This window comes from Hippocampus zosterae, chromosome 3 (assembly GCF_025434085.1).
Source record: "Hippocampus zosterae strain Florida chromosome 3, ASM2543408v3, whole genome shotgun sequence".
Classification (NCBI taxonomy): domain Eukaryota; kingdom Metazoa; phylum Chordata; class Actinopteri; order Syngnathiformes; family Syngnathidae; genus Hippocampus; species Hippocampus zosterae.
This window is the reverse complement of record NC_067453.1, coordinates 24,843,704-24,863,217: the sequence shown is the minus strand read 5'-3', so window position 1 is coordinate 24,863,217 and position 19,514 is coordinate 24,843,704. Positions and strand designations below refer to the sequence as shown.

General features: G+C 44.0%; 1 protein-coding gene across 1 annotated transcript in view; it reads right to left on the bottom strand.

Moving 5' to 3' along the window:
- The window catches only part of cntn1a (contactin 1a), a 52,020-nt gene that overhangs the window by 15,612 nt on the left and 16,894 nt on the right, over positions 1-19,514 (bottom strand). Inside the window, exons 2-8 of the mRNA XM_052060685.1 lie at positions 10,111-10,251; positions 7,721-7,759; positions 4,367-4,493; positions 2,727-2,905; positions 1,789-1,884; positions 766-972; positions 590-689 (exon numbers count right to left, since the gene is read on the bottom strand). Coding sequence (XP_051916645.1) covers positions 590-689; positions 766-972; positions 1,789-1,884; positions 2,727-2,905; positions 4,367-4,493; positions 7,721-7,759; positions 10,111-10,168 — 806 coding nt within the window. The 5' untranslated portion in view covers positions 10,169-10,251. The remainder of the gene's footprint in view (positions 1-589; positions 690-765; positions 973-1,788; positions 1,885-2,726; positions 2,906-4,366; positions 4,494-7,720; positions 7,760-10,110; positions 10,252-19,514) is intronic.

Below are 19,514 nucleotides of genomic sequence, written 5' to 3'. Positions count from 1 at the left end.
ACGTCCATTTGCTGGTCTGCAGTCTATAGTAGGAACACACTGACATGCCTGGTAATGTCAGTAACGTCGTAACGTTAACTCATTCACTCCCAAAGACGTTTTTAAACGTCTTTTCAGACTTGGTCAAGAATTGGCTGCTACTCAATGAGTTAAGAGTTATTCAGATAACTCTAGCATAAAGAACATAGCTAACATAGCTAACAAGTTTACAAAACAAAATCAGTTTCACTCCAAATCAAGAAATCCTATGAAATCTTTATTCTCAGTGTCACTTTTAAACAACTGCCCCAACTCAGGAGGTAGACGATGCGCCGCTTCCTCTTCTACGTCGCTTACGTCAGACTCATCGTCTATTTATCAACACAGGCCGAGAGTGCCCCCTTGTGGTTTGGTGTGAAAATAACATGTGAAATGACAGTCATATAATTTCACACATAAGTCGCCCTTGAGTATAAGTCACATCCACGGCCAAACTGTGAAAAGAACTGTGATTTTTAGTCTGGCAAATACGATATATAAATACATATACATACATATATATATACATACAAACACACACACACACACACACACACACACACACACTCACTTTCCCAAAGCAAAGCATTCCAAAGTGATGTTTTGCCCTGCCAGAGTGGTGGTGTCCGGGAACTTGACATTGAGGTCAGCCGGATACTTCCTGATTGAACCTGCGGAAAGCAGAACTTGAATTATTTTACGCAGCTGGGAAAAGAATCGGGTTGGATGAAAAGTGAGAGTACTGACGTTCTCTGAGGGGAACCAACGGGATGTAGTTGGAGAAGACACTCTTGGAGATGGAGGAGCTGGACGCGATGCACGAGTAGTTGCCGCTGTCCGAGGCCTCCACTTTGGAGATGTAAAGGTTGCCCGTTATCTGCGAGACGAAGCGCCTTTTGTCCAGCGAGATAAAAGTGGGGAACTCATTGAAGATCCATCGGAACGACAGGTCGGCTGCAGAGATGCAAAACGCCCGCCTGTCAATCACTTTCTCGGACGCTTAGCAACCACTCTGGAAATAGCCGAGGCTCTGAATGCAACATGAGCTCACTGCGAGCCGTCTGAATAGGTGCAGTTTTTTTGGGGGGGGGGGGGGGGGCACATTTACTTGCCAATGAGAAGGATTTATTATTCATTTATTGACCTTTCAGATTAAAATCGTTTAATTCTCCTAGCTTGGGGTGGGATAATAGAAAGATGTCTGCTACTTTTGCATGAAAATGAAAGCATGGGGATGAGACAAATGTATTCATTCCGCTTCAAATATGAAGCAATAGAAAATGAAGTCAAGACGCCATTTGTAATTGAATACGCGGGATGCATAAACTGAATAACCTTGAAGCGAATATGTTCCAGAAAATGCGGTAAAACACGTAACCTTAATGTTGATTTCTACTTCAAGGATTAAATCCTGTCGTGACGGATCGATTATCGGTCGGGCTGCGGTTTGGTATTTTGGTAAACATTCTCCATAAGACGTGCTTTTCAGCCTGCAAGTTTATTGCAATGCTTGTTCGAATTTTAAAACAAAGATGTCGATTTTCCAAGATTGAAAAAGCAAATCTGATGAGTAAACACATACTTCAAGGCATTTCAACACAAAGAAGCGTTGAGAGTTTGTGTTACTTAAAAACGTTGATGCCATTATTTATTTTAACTGCAAATATCGGCTAAAAATACGGGCCTCTTCTGATAATTGTTATCGGCAGCGGAAACACATTTTTGGGTCGATCACGAACTCATACACGGCATGTTCTTCACCCAGCTCACCTGGATGATGTGGAGGAGGAGCACAGAGAAGAACTGCCCCCTGTCCGTCTTTGACATACACAGACTCCCTTTCTTCCGATGAGAAAAGATCCAAATCTGAGAAATAACGAATTAAAAAAAGCAACAATTCACTAATTATGTCAAGAGATGATTAGACAACATTAGGTACACTCCCACAACCAAATAGGGTCCAATATAACATCCATCCATCCATCCATCCATCATCTACCGCTTATCCGGGGCCGGGTCGCGGGGGCAACAGCTTTAGCAGGGAAGCCCAGACTTCCCTCTCCCTAGCTACTTCTACCAGCTCTCCCCGGGGGATCCCGAGTCGTTCCCAGGCCAGCTGGGTGACATAGTCTCTCCAGCGTGTCCTGGGTCTTCCTCGGGGTCTCCTCCCGGTGGGACATGCCCGGAACACCTCACCAGGGAGGCGCTCAGGAGGCATCCGAATCAGATGCCCAAGCCACCTCATCTGGCTATATAACATCAGCATTCCAAATTCTGCCTTCACCAAGTCAGTAATGTTGACTTTTGTCAGTGAGGTATTCATTGAACGGCAGTTTTGTGGTGGTAATCTGTAACCGTGTATATTTTCATTGTCACCGTGCACCGATTAAAATATTTTAACCATCCAAAGGCACTAAAAAAAAGGGAAATTTCAAAGAGAAAGTCATGTGAGGAAGAAGTCTGTTCATCAATCACTAAAGCAACCTTTTACCAGCTGAAATACATCTCATATATCGAGTCTTATCGACATCTATAGAAAACATATCAAACATATAGACTGAAGGGTTACACGCTCCAAGCAGAGCAGGAGAAACTTGGCCATGCCATACTTTGATCTCCAGTAGACTTGAAGGCCGCAATGGTCTTCTCTAATGTCCTCGAGAGCATCAAACAGCTGCAGCTCATTCAAAACTAGGAACAAAGCTTACATCCAAACTGGACAGACGCTTCTCGACTGACGACCGTCCCGAACTTGTTGCTGGCCAAGCAGGAGTACCTCCCCTCATGTTGGTTTTTAACGGGGAAGCTAATGATCAAGTTGCCTTCCGATAATGTGTAGTGTTTGTGGTCAGCGATCAGGTCGATTTCTACACCTTCCAGCTTCCATCTGCGAGAAAAAGTAACCCGGGTCAGTTGATTGTAATTGCACATCGTGGAAGACAGAAACACGCTGTGCGGTTGAATTGTTATTTATCAAATTTAACACTTTCACACCTCAAATCATCTTTCCACATTCAAATGAATGGAAACTCTTTTAATCCGTTACAGTCCCCAAACAAATACAATTATAAAGCAAAAACGTGATTAAATAGAATGTATAGTAATTCAATCAACCCTTTGTGCGCTGCAATTCATTTCATTGTGCTGCTCCTTTTTTGCCACCAGGTGACAGTATAATGCTACAGTCATGCAAACATGATTCACGATTTGTGTAGAGGATTAAGAATATAGTGGACCTGCGCATATTCACCGTTGGGCATTTGCGCATTCACCTGTTTACGAATGTTTGGGGGGGGGCGATCCCCCATTATTTGCCGAAATCTACGCTTTTTTGAGGGTTTTTTTCCCCACAGTCCCCTGTTATTTGTCTTCTTTTTTTAACCCAATTCCCTACTTGTTAATTTTTTTGGTGGGAGTGTGACATTAAAACCAAACTATATTCAATGGTAACTATAATAAAAATCCATTACTTGCTGATTTCACTCTTCGGTGTTGACTCAATCACTAGACCTTGTTGGACATGCCTATGAGTGTTGCTTTATTATCAGTCTACATGTATTACTCCACGCTTTGCGTTTCATAAATGTGTTTATGATCTCATTTTATTTATTTTATGAAATTTTGAATTTTTAAAATCTTGCATGATCTATCCAACCAACATCCGTATATTGCGTTTGCACATTATACATTCGGGACAGCGTGAAAATGACACCAGTATGAAGATGCGCGGGGTAAGATCATTTACATACATTTGCATGTAAATTGGACGAGGTCATCATCAAACAGCCTCCGGTTTGCTGCGCGGTGAAATGAAGTGTCAGCCGCTGCCAACAGCATTTTGTTTATTTGCTCTGTTTTGTTCCCCCCTTTTTACCACTTGTATTAACTGTTAAATCATTGTTGGCGGGAGGACAAATGATGGCGGCAATATGCATATTGTTGCCATCTCATGAAAAAGAAAGACACGGCGAAGTGTCTTTTTGTGCCTTTTTTTTGTGTAACGCGTCATCAAGGGCTTCTGAAAAAAAGAACATTCAAAGGTTTGCACTCCAGTGTCGCCTTTCAGCAAAGTCTACGTGGTTAACGTAGCTTCCACTTTGTTTTCTCACTGCCCATCGTCTCCATTCTGCTGCAGCGGTTGTTTTCATCGCTGCCCACAGTTGATGTTTTGCTTTAGCCGTCAGTTATAATTTGCAATGCCATCGTGAATTGCGGATGGTTAACAAAATCCATTTAAAAATGCTGACCTAGGCATTTACCATATAGGCCGCCTGAGGAGAAATTGTGGAGTCAAGGGAGTCTAAAACTAGCAGTGATGATGCGGCGTGCACGGGGGAACATATGTTACTTGTATGCGGCAGGTGGACTGGCTCGAGCCCGGCAGCTCATGGTGATTTTGTCCTCGAGCAACTCCTCGGGGTAGATGGTATCCACCGGCTGCTCCTCAAACACCGGCCCGTAACCTGTGGCTTCATCTGCAGGCAAACAGGGCCGAAGATAAACAAAAACAACAACCAGTTGGACGGCCTGACAAACATCAAAGTCACGGTGAGTCCCTGTGACAGTTCTGGGGCAATTGCATCCAAACATGTGACAGCTGGCTTGGCATCGAGGGTGGAGGAGATACATTTTGCAAAGGGAAATACATTTCAATCCACGAGGTGCCTTTTTGGATCCTTTTTTTCCCCTTCAGATGCATGGAGATATTCTAAACATCAGGATTTGTGTTCATGTTGGTTCTTGCGGTTGCGATTAGAAAGTGGCGAGATGGATTTAATCTCATCGGTTGCACACTTTGCTCCTGGTTACCGAGAAAGTGCTCCGACTCAAAATGTGGCACCGCAGAGCCGATGGAAGGAAATAAGTGAGAAAATCTGTTCTGGGAACAGGAGGGAATTTTAGCTCAAGGATTTTTTTCTCAAGCAATTTAAATTATAAGCACACACACTCAAGTGAAGAGAACATTATCGACCCTGCTAGGAATAAATTATTTGTAGGTAGAAGAAGAGGAGAGTGCTCCATTTGAGTATCGCAATGAGTCCTGGTGGCGCTCCAATTGTTTTCCCGTAATGTTGGATATGATGGATGGCGGGGGTGGGTGGGGGCACTTTTGTCAAAGCAGGCCACAGAAAGGCCTGGAGACACAGCAGATTCTCGCACCCTCTCGTGAACTTGTGTCCGACTTCCCCTCCACAACCCACACAGCTGCCTCATTTGCATATTTAGAGCCGTCTAGTGTAAATTTTTACGCTGGCGCCACTTTTCGACATTTTATTACTTCGGTGCAGTCGTGGTCACCAGAGGTGTGCACAGGGACAGATTTTTTTGGGGAGGTGAAATTGTTTGTGTGAGGGGGCATCCAGTTGCTTTTTTTGGTATATTTTTCATAGCGTTCGTTCCCAGTTACAGTGGTTTCACTACTTACGAACGTCTCTTCATATGATTTTTTCAAGTTATGATACACCTCAACAGGAAAATATTGGTTCTGAAAGAAAGACATTTCAAGATACAAAACATAAAAAATATAGTATGGCCTGCTAATCGCTGCTCCGAGTTTCCTGAACGCAACAAACTTCTAGCTGATCTGCCATTGGCTATTACCTAGCATCTTCCTGCCATCCCATTGGCTAAATGTGTCTTCTTATCGTATGTTTTTGTGTGTGGTGATCGACAGATATCTATGCAGCGTCCTTGTCATTCGCTCCTCGGGCCATGAGGTCTGATAGTTATGTAAATGTGAAGCACCCAGAAAAAATGTTCGCTCACTCTGCTGATGTTTGCCTTGGACATTTTCAAAGGATTGTTAAAAGCCGACAAAAGCAAACATCCTTGAATCGGTTCTTGACAAAACGCCAGACAAAAGCCACTTCTGAGAGGGAACATGAACTAAAGCGGGCAAAAAAAAAATGATGACGAGGTTAAAAATTAAATGACCTTCATTTTTATTCTTGACTCTTTTGTTTTTTTTACCTTATGCACAACTTTCATTTATTCTGCAATAATCTAATTGGAATATGTATTTGTTACATATTTTGATACATTTTTTATGTTTTAGAAAACATGTCCGAATTTTGCGCCGGCTCGGAACGGATTAGGGCATTTACATGGAAAACGCGTCTCTACTTACAACATTTTCACGTTCAGAAATTTCTTCCAGAACAAATTAATTTCGTAAGCAGAGGTACCTCTGTAGTTAGGATGCCAGATTTGCTTGACTAACTTAATTTGCGTTACTCGGCGTAGCGCTACATGTGGCATTCGGTGGTGTGGCGTTGCGCTGCGTGGTGTCAAGCTGGATTGCGTTGTGTGACGTGATGTGTTCGGTGGGCCATGTTTGTGTCTTCCGTTAACCTAATGAACCTGTGTAATTTGACGTTACGCCGTTATGTTTTGTCGTGTTGGCTTCAATGTTATTTGATGCGCTGTTGTGTGCTATTTTAATTTCCACTTGATGGGAAAAAAAAAACCCAAACAACATTTGCGGTGTGGTTGCTGGGCTTGAAAAGAATGTGTGATGATGTCACTTTGGTTACCTTTTGAAGTCATTTGACTAAACAAGACAAAAAGTCACTTGACTTTTCGCTTCACGTTTGAGCTTGCATTCAAGTCAACATGAGAAAAGGGAGGCAGCTGCAGGAAAACTTACTCTGGCAACTAACTGAGAATTCTCTCTCCCTGGACCACCCCCGAACTTTTTGTACCATTATCGACAAATGTTTTTGGTACATTGCTGTACAGAATTACACCCTTATGTGTCACAACACTGCATCAAGCATCTCTCTGTTTCCTCTTTTGGCAACACTTGACTGTGAATGGATTGAGTCCATGCGTCAAACAAGCGAGGGCTTATTCACACTCAGTGAAAAGAGCGACTCTTCCTCCTGTGCACACACGGACCCTCACGCAATAAAAAACCTGCCGTCATATCACTTATTTTATTTGCAATGTATCCAATTTGTCTTGTATGCAACCATGTCAATAGATTCTTTACACACAAATTTACCAAGAGCAAGTCCAAATGCTAATGAAACGTCAAAAGCACGGCACGTGCGGTGGGAATCATCTCTGGAGTGAAAAATCGATTTGCCGACTGAAATAAATGCGTGCCACAAATGGAATGATTCCGCCGAGACTGAAATGATGGCCATCTCTTAGAATGAGCTGATCCGTTTACGATGCTTTCCACTTTCGCCGCAAATCCAATTCTTGAATACCACCAGAGTCTTTGCAAAACAAAAGGATGACCCCCTTTTGTGGCTGACTGAAGCACAGAATTCTCCACAAACAACGAAGCGCTATTATTTAACATCCAGTGGGATGCATTGCGGCTCATTGAGTTTCCAGCATCATTTGAGAAGAAGAGAACATATAGCTGGACAGCTTTTAAAAGTCACGCGTGGGTGTTAAGTGAGAGAAGAAGAGGAGAGGTAGCAGCACCATAGACGTCGCCGTGATAAACGTCTTGCCCAGAAGGAAAGCAAAAGAACTTAGCTGCTGCTCATCTCAGCAGGAAGACCACCTACACACCATCCCTGCCTTGTGCAACAAATGCGTCATCAACTATAAATATGCCCAAGCACAGAATATGTAGCGTTTTACAAAAAAAAAAAAAAATTTTAAAAGACCAAAATGGCAAAAATTATTTTCTGCATCATTTTAAAGTCCAGTCAAGGCTGAAGAAATGATGAGCAACGGGTCTTACCTCTATAAAAGTCCGGATCCTCCTCCTGCATCGATGGATCTGTAATCGTGGGCAAAGGAAACTGTGTAAGCATATTTAATCATGTATGTTGGCCGTCGGGCGGCCCGGTAGTCCAGTGGTTAGCACGTCGGCTTCACAGTGCAGAGGTACCGGGTTCGATTCCAGCTTCGGCCTCCCTGTGTGGAGTTTGCATGTTCTCCCTGGGCCTGCGTGGGTTTTCTCCGGGTGCTCCGGTTTCCTCCCACATTCCAAAAACATGCGTGGCAGGCCGATTGAACACTCTAAATTGTCCCTAGGTGTGAGTGCGAATGGTTGTTCGTTTCTGTGTGCCCTGCGATTGGCTGGCAACCGATTCAGGGTGTCCCCCGCCTACTGCCCAAAGACAGCTGGGATAGGCTCCAGCACCCCCCGCGACCCTAGTGAGGATCAAGCGGCTCGGAAGATGACTGACTGACTGATGACTGTTGGCCGTCATTAAGAAGCAAGTCAGGGCTCGGTATAAATATACAAGTTGGATTCAGAAAATGTTCAAGTGGCGAATATTTGAAATGTGATGCTTTTATGAAGGTTGATGACGCCCCCAAAAATCCCATTTGGGAGCACTTTGAATGCAGCCACGGTTCTCCTGAAAAGCTCCAAATTGCAATGATTTTCAACGTTCATGGCAAAACAGACTTGCAAGTTTTTTTTAATGATGCTATTTTCCATGTCCATGCACACGGCATGACTCATGTTTGTCAAGCGACCTATGGATGTAAAGGGAGTAGTATTTACACAAATGCGACATTGGGTTGAAGTATTTGTGCACACATGAAAAGTGCGACCACCTTGATTATTGCAACATATTGGCATTGGCTTCCGGTACATTTGTGATGCGATTTTTCAGATTTTGTTACTAAAATAAAATAGCACCTTCCTTCCTCAATGACTTGGTGACATCGTATGTTCCGCCCCGACCTCTTTGTTCACAACACGCTGGTCTTTTCGTGTTTCCGAGAGCCAAAAAGAAATCCAACTTCAGACTCATTTGTGGACTCTAGCATTTTGTTGAACGATACGTTGCCCGTTTGTACTGCCGTTTCCTCTCTTCGTCCCCCCGCCACCCTCCCTAATCTGGAGAGGGGGGCTAGGTGATGATGACCCAATTGGATGTCGCTGTACGTATTCTGCTTTGATCGTTATGGATGTGATTTGCTCCAACTGAGCTGGACCACAGCTGGGTTGGCCACTCGGAGGCGTTGCGATGCCGATTTCTTCATTGACCAATTGGACCGGATTCAGAAGGGGACCCATCTCTCCAAAGGCATCTCCCTGCGCCATTTTCATCTTGTTAAATGGACTTTAATATCACTCTAACGTTGTATACCAATATTGGGTCAAACACTGTATTACCCGCTGTATCAGCATCCACTGCAGTCTGGCCATCCTGGAAGGGGGACTCTCCCATCTGCGGCCCTTCCTCAAGGTTTCTCTTTTTTTTCCCCCTGAGATGTTTTTTTCTGGGTTTTTCTTGCTCCAAATTGCTCGGTGTTAAGTTCAGGGGATGTTGCGTATACTTGTCAATGCATGCGAAAGTCTTTGAGACTGTTCGTGATTAAGGGCTACATGAATAAACGTGACTTGACAAGCTTTGCTATGTGGGGTAGCAGCAGCTCGGTGATTATGTTTAACTCTAGGTAACAATGGCTACACAGCGCTCTGCGTGTGCTCGACTTTTGCCATCAACTTTCATCCTCAAAGAAATGTCAAGGCAATGTTCTTGAGTCGCACTAACAACCACGTTGGCTGCTGCCTTTTTTTGAAGCATCAGCGCTTTAGACTCTGCACTATTTATGTGCCTAGAAGAGAGCTCAGGATCCAAACAATTCATAGATAGATAGATAGACAGATTTCCTGAACTGGCGCCATGGTGGAGAAAACGCTGTATGGTTTTTTCAAGAGAACTGTGATTTGAAACGGGAGAATCATGATTTTTTTGTGGTTTATCTGAAATCAATAGGATAGCTGCAAATTGAAGCTCAAGGTACACTGAGGACGACGCATCTTTTTTTCCACAGACAGGCCAATTTCCTCACTACAATGTTTTATGTCCATTTGGCTTTGTTTCCAGCTCGGCTGATTGCACCACATTTTTGCAAAAATGAAGGGATAAAAAGCTTTGAGGTTGTAAGCAGGGTGCAGATTTTTGTTTCCTCGCATGTAACAATGATTTCCCCCCCACCAAACACAGTACAAAGATTTTGGGGAATATTTTTTGGTGGTGCTAGAACGGATAAATGGCATTTCCGTTCATTTCAATAGGGAAAGTTGATTTGAGATACAAATAATGAGACGTATGAGAGTGATCATGGAACAAATTGAAGGCATGGTACCATAGTAGCTGTACCGACCTGCGCGGGAGCCAAAGAGCAGTAGCAGGAGATAAAGGAGCAGGCTGAGGTCCGGCATGATGTCCACGTGACAACTGCCGGGTGGAGGGGGTTCAGCTAGGCACTCAGCCGATGGAACATGAGCAGGACTGCCTGGTTCTCCTGAATGAGACGAAATCAAACGCAAAGAGCTGTTATAATTTCCGCACAAATGTGACTGAACTCTACTAGCAGTAGCCTGCATAACACTCGTGGCTGACTTTCAGAATCATTGCCCTTAAGGCGGATGTTACGCTGTCAATCTTCTTCCATTTTCCAGGACATGGTGCCACTTGGACACCACCCTTCCCTTCATGCTACGTCACTAGCATCTTCACGCTAACCGCTCCCTGTCAGCCTCCGAGGCTCAAAGCAATTGACTGACACGCGGACAGTCGCCAAAACAATTCGCCAGTGCCGCTTCAGCTGAGCAGACCCTCCCGCCACCCCTCCCGAGACGTTCACGCCACCAGCAGCCAGCCGGCACCTCAACCGCACACCCACTAACGCAATATGAAAAGCAACAGCTGTCTGAGCGTCAGAGCCGCGAGCAGTCGCAAAGACAATGGGAAGGATAATTAGGATTTCACAATGGCTGAATTAAATTCTTCACTATGTGATTTGCTACAATGACATTCATACCGAGAATTACACCGGCAATGATCTGTCTTTTTACATCTCGATCCCCTTTTACTGGCTTGCTGCATATGTTGCTGTCCCTATCAGGATAACATACATTATGTAAAGCTATAGGTGCATGTAATGTATAGGTTGGTATAGGTACACTTTCAGTATATGAGTCGGTATAGCATGGGTGTAAGGACGGTATCATACATGACGGGTATATCCAATGTAGTTTGTTTAAGTGTGGGTACTGATCGATGAAAAAATTAAGCATATGGATATTATGCAGTGCAGACGTGCAGGGTTCGATTCCGGCTCTGGCCTCCCTGTGTGGAGTTTGCATGTTCTCCCTGGGCCTTCGTGGGTTTTCTCCAGGTACTCCGGTTTCCTCCCACATTCCAAAAACATGCATGGCATGCTGATTGAACACCCGAAATTGTCCCATATGTGTTGGTACAGTTAGAGAGAATAAAGGTTACAGACACCGCACAATATAAGTGTAAGTGTAGTTCTCGTAAAGATATTGGTATGTATATTGACATTCGTACAGTACAGTTTGTAGTACTACTGTATGAGTGGCTACATGAATAGCTGCTATATGTAACTGAAATTTACGTATTGGTATCATAGGTGAGCTACAATACAGCACACGTTTTGTCATATGTACAGTATGGGGATGAATGGGTAAACGTAGGTGCAGAAGTACCAATGCAGGTACAACGTAAAGATCAAATATATGGACAATGCAGGGATGGATAGGTAGAGAGAGTGTATTTAGGTATCCAGTATATTCATCTGAATAGATAGTATACAGGTATACCGTTGGAGGCTATAACTGGTGGTATATGGAGAGTACATTTACACGTGAAATTATATTGTCAATAGTATATTATAAGCAACGTGTAGAGTAAAAATGAGGATACGTATATGCACAGCATGAGTTTCGGCTGTGTAAAACGGTGCAGGCACATTTTAAGTACTGTACAATACCATACAGTATCCTGCATGTAGGGACCGGATGACTGTGCTGAGCATCCGTTCAACAAAAGCAGGCCTGTCCAATTGGTGTAGCGCCGGGTGTTGATTACACTTTTGGATGGAACCCGAGGCAGACACGAATCGATTCCTTGTGCAGGGCCTGATGTGTCAGCCGGCGAAAAGGTGTGACTGCACAAAAAGATTGAGATTGCAAAGGACAAAGACAAATGGAATCCTTTTACAGACGCTGGATAAAGACGCAGCATTGCCCAAAAAGAAAGACTCTCAGTCGAAGACACAGTAATAAACCAGAAATCTTGCTGACAACCACAACGGCAAGCACTGATGAAAATTGCAAAATGCCAAAAACATGCCCTGATGTTTATCGCAGGCAATAATCACTCAGAGACAGTTAATTTGTCATCCTCTGGAAAAACAACTACTGTTACTGCAGCTTACTGAGCAGTTGTGACAAATTCTTCATTTATGAATTGTGTAGAGAGGTGGATTGATTTGACGGGACTCCCATTTAATGAATTGCTGATTTAACGGACAGAAAATAGTGTCCGGTCCATTCAAAACACCACTTTGTGTAGTCGTTGCCAAAAACAATCATTTCCGGGCTGCGCCGCTGTTGTCACAGGTATGCATAAGACTCCAGCAGGCTAATAGACGTGCCTACATGGCGGCCATGTTGGCAGGGACGACAAATGCAATGGATAGCATGGACATGAGCTTCGCGTCGCTGAACGTATGCAGCTCAAAAAAGGGTGCGTCGTTATGAATATCAATTCTTTGCATTTTATTTCATTTGATTATACTGTTTGCTTTAATGAGCACAATATGATGGCGTACTATTTTTAAACATGACTGCTTCATCACTATGGGCGGCCCGGTAGTCCAGTGGTTAGCACGTCGGCTTCACAGTGCAGAGGTACCGGGTTCGATTCCAGCTCCGGCCTCCCTGTGTGGAGTTTGCATGTTCTCCCCGGGCCTGCGTGGGTTTTCTCCGGGTGCTCCGGTTTCCTCCCACATTCCAAAAACATGCGTGGCAGGCTGATTGAACACTCTACATTGTCCCTAGGTGTGAGTGTGAGTGCGAATGGTTGTTCGTTTCTGTGTGCCCTGCGATTGGCTGGCAACCGATTCTGGGTGTCCCCCGCCTACTGCCCGAAGACAGCTGGGATAGGCTCCAGCACCCCCCGCGACCTTAGTGAGGATCAAGCGGCTCGGAAGATGAATGAATGAATGAATAAATGAATGCTTCATCACTGTCAAAATAATGTTGGGTGAACAGAGTGGTGAACACAGAGTAAATCCGACGTGCGTATTCTACATGGCCACCACACATGTCGAAGGAAGATAAAAAGTGTTTGGCATGAAACTCGTGTGACCGCTCATCCTCCCCAAAGAGTTCAACTGCTTGGATACAGCGGGGCTGGCGTCTCCTAGCAACACCACCCAAAAAAAGAGCAATTTTTCATGCTGCGGTGCGATGGCAGTGAAACTATGCAAACAGTCATTTACTGCCTGATGACCTGCCGCCGCCCATCTATTCACCACATCCTTCATTTTGAGGTACAAATACGCTATGTGTATATTACGACGCTCCCTCCTTTATTTCCTTCCTCTGCTCAGCTCGTCTGGCTGCCGAAAACAAGTCGTATTCCGGCCGTGAATCAAACACGACGGTAATAGATGCATTTAAGAGATTAGGGGAGATGACAGGCAGCCTCGTGTTAACGTCGGGGCTTCGCAGCGAGGTGACCAAGGCCATCCGTCACACGAGGAGCTGCCAGCCAATGGATATGGTGGAAAAAGGGAAGCGTTGTGCTATTTTAATCAGTATTAATTTAATAGGTGACCTCTATCTGGGAGCTTAACTCAACGGGCTTGAACGTGACAGCAACCTCAAACGCCACCATTTTTACAACACCCATACATCACACCGAGGGCCATGCCAAGGTTTCTGGCGATTTATTTTTCCCACCCCCACTCTATCGGCGCCTCCGCCTCAGGCTTTGGTGTGCTCGGCTGATTTCAATCAATTGCCCTTTTTAGTCATTGCAAAATTCACAACCTGATTGCGGACTGGATTACAAGCTGCCGGTAGGGGGGGTGGCGAATTCCGGGGATTCTGAAGCATCTCTCTACTGACCATTGCTGTCATTTGCGCTTGTCATCATGACCCCCATCGTCCCCCTTATGTTGCCAGGCAAAGAGGGCCCCCCTCCTCCTCTTCCTATGATAAGTATATCCAGTGAACAACAGGGGGATGGGGAATCTTTTGCAGGGTTCAGGCTTCAAAAAGAAGACATTCCGAACGACCCCCAACACGCCTTCCGAGTTTCACACACAATCAACAGTCACAATCATTAACATCAGATTTGTGTTAATCCTCCCAAGAAGAGGAAGAATCCAAGATGGGGTGAAGGCACGAGTGGTTCTAATCAGTCAGAGAAGGAAAGATGAACACTGCTCAAAGCGGGGGTCTCCAAACTACTGTCCGGGGGCCATTTCTGGCCCACTGTATGCTTTTTAGGGTCATAAACAGCTCTGTACAAAAATGAACAATTGGCATGGCCCGATTCATTTGCATAGCTTACTTACTTACTTTCTATACTCTGTGGCGAGGTTTTCCACCAAACGCACGTAATTCAGTAAGACACGCTTCGAAATCGCAGTTGGTAGTAATCTTAGGACAGACCACACTTATTTTGGTTCAGAGAGTGAAGATAGGATTCTGCTTTCAGATGGGAATCAGTTCCCATAGTCATGTGATTCTACAGAATCGTTTGTTTGTTAGCTTGATGATTCCACTTGTTGATTGCTTTTACGTCACAAGTATATTTTCGTTCCGAACTTCACCAACACGGCATCAATGTCAATATCAAAATTAATATAACTTTGTTTTGTTTATGATGAGATTTTTTCCGTGTGGGCCATCGTGTTAGCTTTGTTTTGACACAACTGTAGCATCTGAGATGCTAACGCAGCAGCAAGTCCATTATGTCATCCTTCTGCCTCATTCTCCAGGCATGACCAATCAACCTACACTCAATCCAATTTAAAAGAGTGTGACATTTGGGTTGAGGGTATATCGATTCATCATGCCTGGAGAGTCATACTCAGGGTTGACGTGCTAAAGAGGGGACGATTACTGTTACACTGGTCACTCGTGAGCCGAGTTCAACAAGTGCATCGTGTGTGTGAAGATTGCCAGCAGTTAGACCGCTGACACAAACGCGGTCCAAGATTAAACGAGTTTCCTGAGTTTTTGTGTGATGAGAGTGACTGTATATTCTGTTTACAATAGAGCAGCGCTGACGCAACATTTCAACGCAATTATTCCTGTCCTCCAGCGTCTCTGATAAGAAACATGCTTTTGGGCCCTGTTGATTGAAAATCAAGAGATTGAAACACACTGCCTGAGTTGCTGTAAATGGATCAATCAATAACCTCATCTCGTAATCAGCTCATCCCATCTGCTCACTCCTGACACCTGATAGGTGTGTTCGGAAAGTCAAAGCTGCCGTCTATTCCGTGCTCCATTGGATCTTATTTTTCCCACAAAGTGGCGACCAAAGCGTGACAGTCTCACTTGTGAATTATTGATGGCAAAGAGTATTGAATCCCTAAAAGTCTTTTTCAGTCTGTCGGGAGAATACGAGTGGAACATCATGTCAGATTTTGTCTCAACTGACTGGCTACTGGCAACTACTAGCAATAATATTACTTTCATTTTGCTCCTTTTTTATTTCAATCGGGTATCAAGTACAACTTTATTGTCATTTTTTTTGGGGGGGGGGTCAATTTATTTATCTGGCGATAACACTTGGAGCGCTCAGTATTTGTTTTAGGTGCTAGTTTTTAGAAAACATTTGATGGCAAAACCAAAATATCCACCTGTGTCACAACATTACAACAATTTGCACATTATTTAGTAGTGGTAGTATCTAGTAGTGTGTGTGTGCTTATTAAATTTGCCAACGTGCTGCTTATCGTGAAGTTAGTTGAGTTTATTGTGACCATACAGCATTTGAACCACCACCAGGTTATATCAGATCAATGCGTTAACACTTCACCTGCATTGCCGAGGCCTGATTCTCATTTTTTCCATTTATGCTGCCATGACGCATATCCCAATTGGCATTAAAAACATAAATATAAAACAGAATTGTGTCACTTGAGCCATGCTATGAAAATCCAGGCTAAGGTTGTGGTAAAATGCTTTTTAGAGCTTTTCATCATACATGATAGGGGATTGCAAGGGGTGGGTTCCCTGACATTTGTGTCCGTCCATTGCTCTCTCAAGATAATCATTCAGTTTTAAATGCTTCAGCCGTCACGTGGAGTCACACATGACAAACTATGTCACGCAGGCAAAGGTCGCGATCGGAGATGTGCACTCTATTATCCAGAGTACTCGGCTTAATTGCTTCACGCCACATCTGCTCAATGAAGATATGGGATGAAATGTTTCTGGAGAGACATATTTAATAAGACCCCCACCTCACCATTACTCACTCGCAATGGGGTAATATCTAGATGACAGAGTGTCATGAGATCACATTTGGCAATTATCTTGAATCCATACCGATTCAGTCAAACTCGGTGTCAACCAAGGGTGCCCAAACTAAGGCAGATGACTATTTGTGGTCTGCAGACAATTTTTTTGTCGATTCTTTGTTTTTGTGTGTGTATTTTGAGTTGCAAATATTTACAATAGCTAGTGGTAGAAAACTTTACAAGCATCGACTTGACAGATTGTGACAACTCTTCAAAAAAGAGGCCAAACGCTTGCCTCAAGCAGTTTGTTGCCGCTCCTAGTACTTAAAACGTCTGCTAGCTTAATGCTAACACACGATGCAAAACACCATTGACTTGCTTACCAAAATATCATCTATGTTGTGGGATTATATTACCCTTTAAGGGTACATTGGTGGAACACATGTACGCAGACATTACAACAATACTCTTTATCCTCAGCAAAAAACTATATTGCTGCAGCCGTGTGTTTGATTGCATTACTGTGGAGATGATGTCAGCACGCTTAAGCGTGAAGCAAAGCAAGGCAATGAGGTCATAAAAGTGTCCTGCGCTTACACCTTGCAATGAAGGACTGCCATGCCTGTGGAGACCGGGCGATCTGAGCTACTTAGCAGCCCCTACCCCCATCGTCCCCCCCCCCCCCCCCCCCCCCGCCCGCCTCACCATGCCTACCCTGCCAAGTGTCCTAAATACTCAGCTCCATTGTCTGTCCCAATGAGATGCCGCAGGATGGAGGCTCCCTCTCTGAGGTGCGTGCACAAGGGATGCACGGCAAGCAGGGAGGAGGCGCTATTGTGGGGAAATAAAGAGAGGCTAATTCCCCGAGCAGGACAGAGGGAGTCATGCAAATGGGATGCAACTCAAGACGCCTCCCACAGTCAGGGGTCTTTTTCCTGCTTGTCTGTGGCCAGGCTGCTGTTTAATCTTTTAAGCCCTCCTGCCCCACTAGCGCACACATAAACACACAAGTCGTCATAAGACGTTCTTGCCCCCGTGCCCCCACCTCCAATACATGCATAAGCCCCAGCAGTGGTCCAGACATATGATCAGCATTTTCTTCACAACTACTTCAATGAATGTTCATGATTTTTTTTTTAATACATGCATGAAAGTTAAGACAGTAAGCCATTTCACTTCATTCAAATAACTCAAATGAAGATTTTTCATTCGTGTGACTGAACACAAAAATCATCCTGGAGCATAAATAAATGAACAGTCTTCCATCAGCAGCTCCCCACCCCCCAACAACCCTTAATTCTTGCATTGAACTTGTTTTAATTTGCGCATGTTCGCAGTGAAATTGAATACTGTGAGACCAAGTCATGTGCGTTCCATCTGAAATCTGCCGTGCCCTGCTTTCACACCCCCGACCATCACACTTCATGTGATGTCGCGTCTGCTGATACATGAAGGCAGAAAGTGATACATATTTAGATGCACTCTGGTGAAGTCTTTCCTAAAAAGAACAACAAAAAAAAATCACAAATTCCAGACTTGAAGGATCTTTTAGCAGCTTCAGCTCAAAACCCAACCATGGAAAAACTTGGAGGCGTGAGATTTGAACTATTGTCCCAGAGATAGTTTGTATATATGGACTGTCTAATCGTAACTTTCTACTTTTAGATTATTGAAAAATGTTGAACTTTCATAGCAAAATGCAGCACAATGTGTTCATCAATTCAAGTGCGTCGTTGGAAATAAAATCCCTTTACGTCTCGTGACTGCCAACCAAATTATGACGGGAACAGGTTTAAGTGGGCTCCTACACTGTGTCCCACTTTCATGTGCACAGATGCTTAAGAACAGGTCAGGGAATCGAGATTACCTACCTGCTGTACATGAATAATTGAGCTTGTTTTTTTATTTTTTTATTTTTGGACGTGACAGCTCCGTGTACATACAGGTTTGTACAAACACATACAGTATCCAATATGGCTGTGTTTACACTGACAGGACACGTCAGAGCAAGCGCAGACATGCAAATTGAATGTAAATAACTCCATCGGTGGTGGTAACAAGGAAATTAATAATAATACACAATGCTCTTCTCATTGATTTGAATGAGGGTAGCCTACACAAAGCAATTATTTAGTATTTGTATAATGGACAGACCTCAGATACGAAGATGTCCGATACTATGTGTTCTTGTCTCTTTACTCTGCCATGACACATAAAAGGAAAAAAAAACTTTGAACAATAGAGTATGAATCCATTTTATATGGTTTTCAGCAAAAGGCCACCGAAGCTGGTTGAAAAGGAAATTGCTTCCTTCGAGCTTTTAACTGTGACAAGGCTGAGCAGAAAGATTGGAATCCCAGTAAACAGCCAAAAGACAAAGACATCAATTTGACCTCAACCTGCTCAAAATCTGCAATGATGACGAGAAGTATTAAAGGGCTTGAAGGAATAAAAGATCAGGAGATCAAAGCCCAGATTTGAATCTGCGACCTTTCAACTGTGCTGAACCTTCTGTTTTTCATCTACACAAAATGCTTATGTCGAATGATATATGGTGGGGATCGAGCCCTCATGAATAGTGAAAATTCACCAATAATTGGTACCCAAAGCCCCTGAAAGATGTTTGTAAATACGTCCAGATGCTGCAAAAGAGCGGTGAGGATCATAAAGCATCAACACCAAGCGTCTAGCAGGAGAAGTCATGAAACCATGGTAGATAAAGAACTGGATTCAGCGGTTCATCTATTGAACACAAACAAAACAGCACAGGTGGTAAGGGATGCCACCGAGTTGAAGGAGGAGTCCTATCGGGCCTTTCTTGGGACTCTGGAGGCAGCTAACGGGCATCGGCTGGCTGAGCAGAATGCAGGTTAAGCAGCCGGCATGGCAGGAATTCTGGTCCAACTGCACCATTAACTATGAAAAGTGGAAATGGGTTGCTGCTGACCTCGACCCGGGACGTTATGCGTTGATGGGGAGAATACTTCGTAGACCTCAATTTCACTGACACACCCTCCTTTGAGGAAGTAGGATCTAGGGACTCTGAGGTGGACCCTCTTATCTCTGGGGTAGAAGTCACCAAAGTGGATAGATCACAGACTAGCACCAACTACTGGCAAGGAAGAATTCAAAATATCGGTGGCTGGTATCGGCATCCTTCGCCATATCAGATTTGAATCAGAATTAGAATCATCTTTATTGGCCAAGTTAGCAGAACACACAAAGGAATTTGTCTCCGGTAATACATGCTATGATAGTATCGCAATTACAAGAAA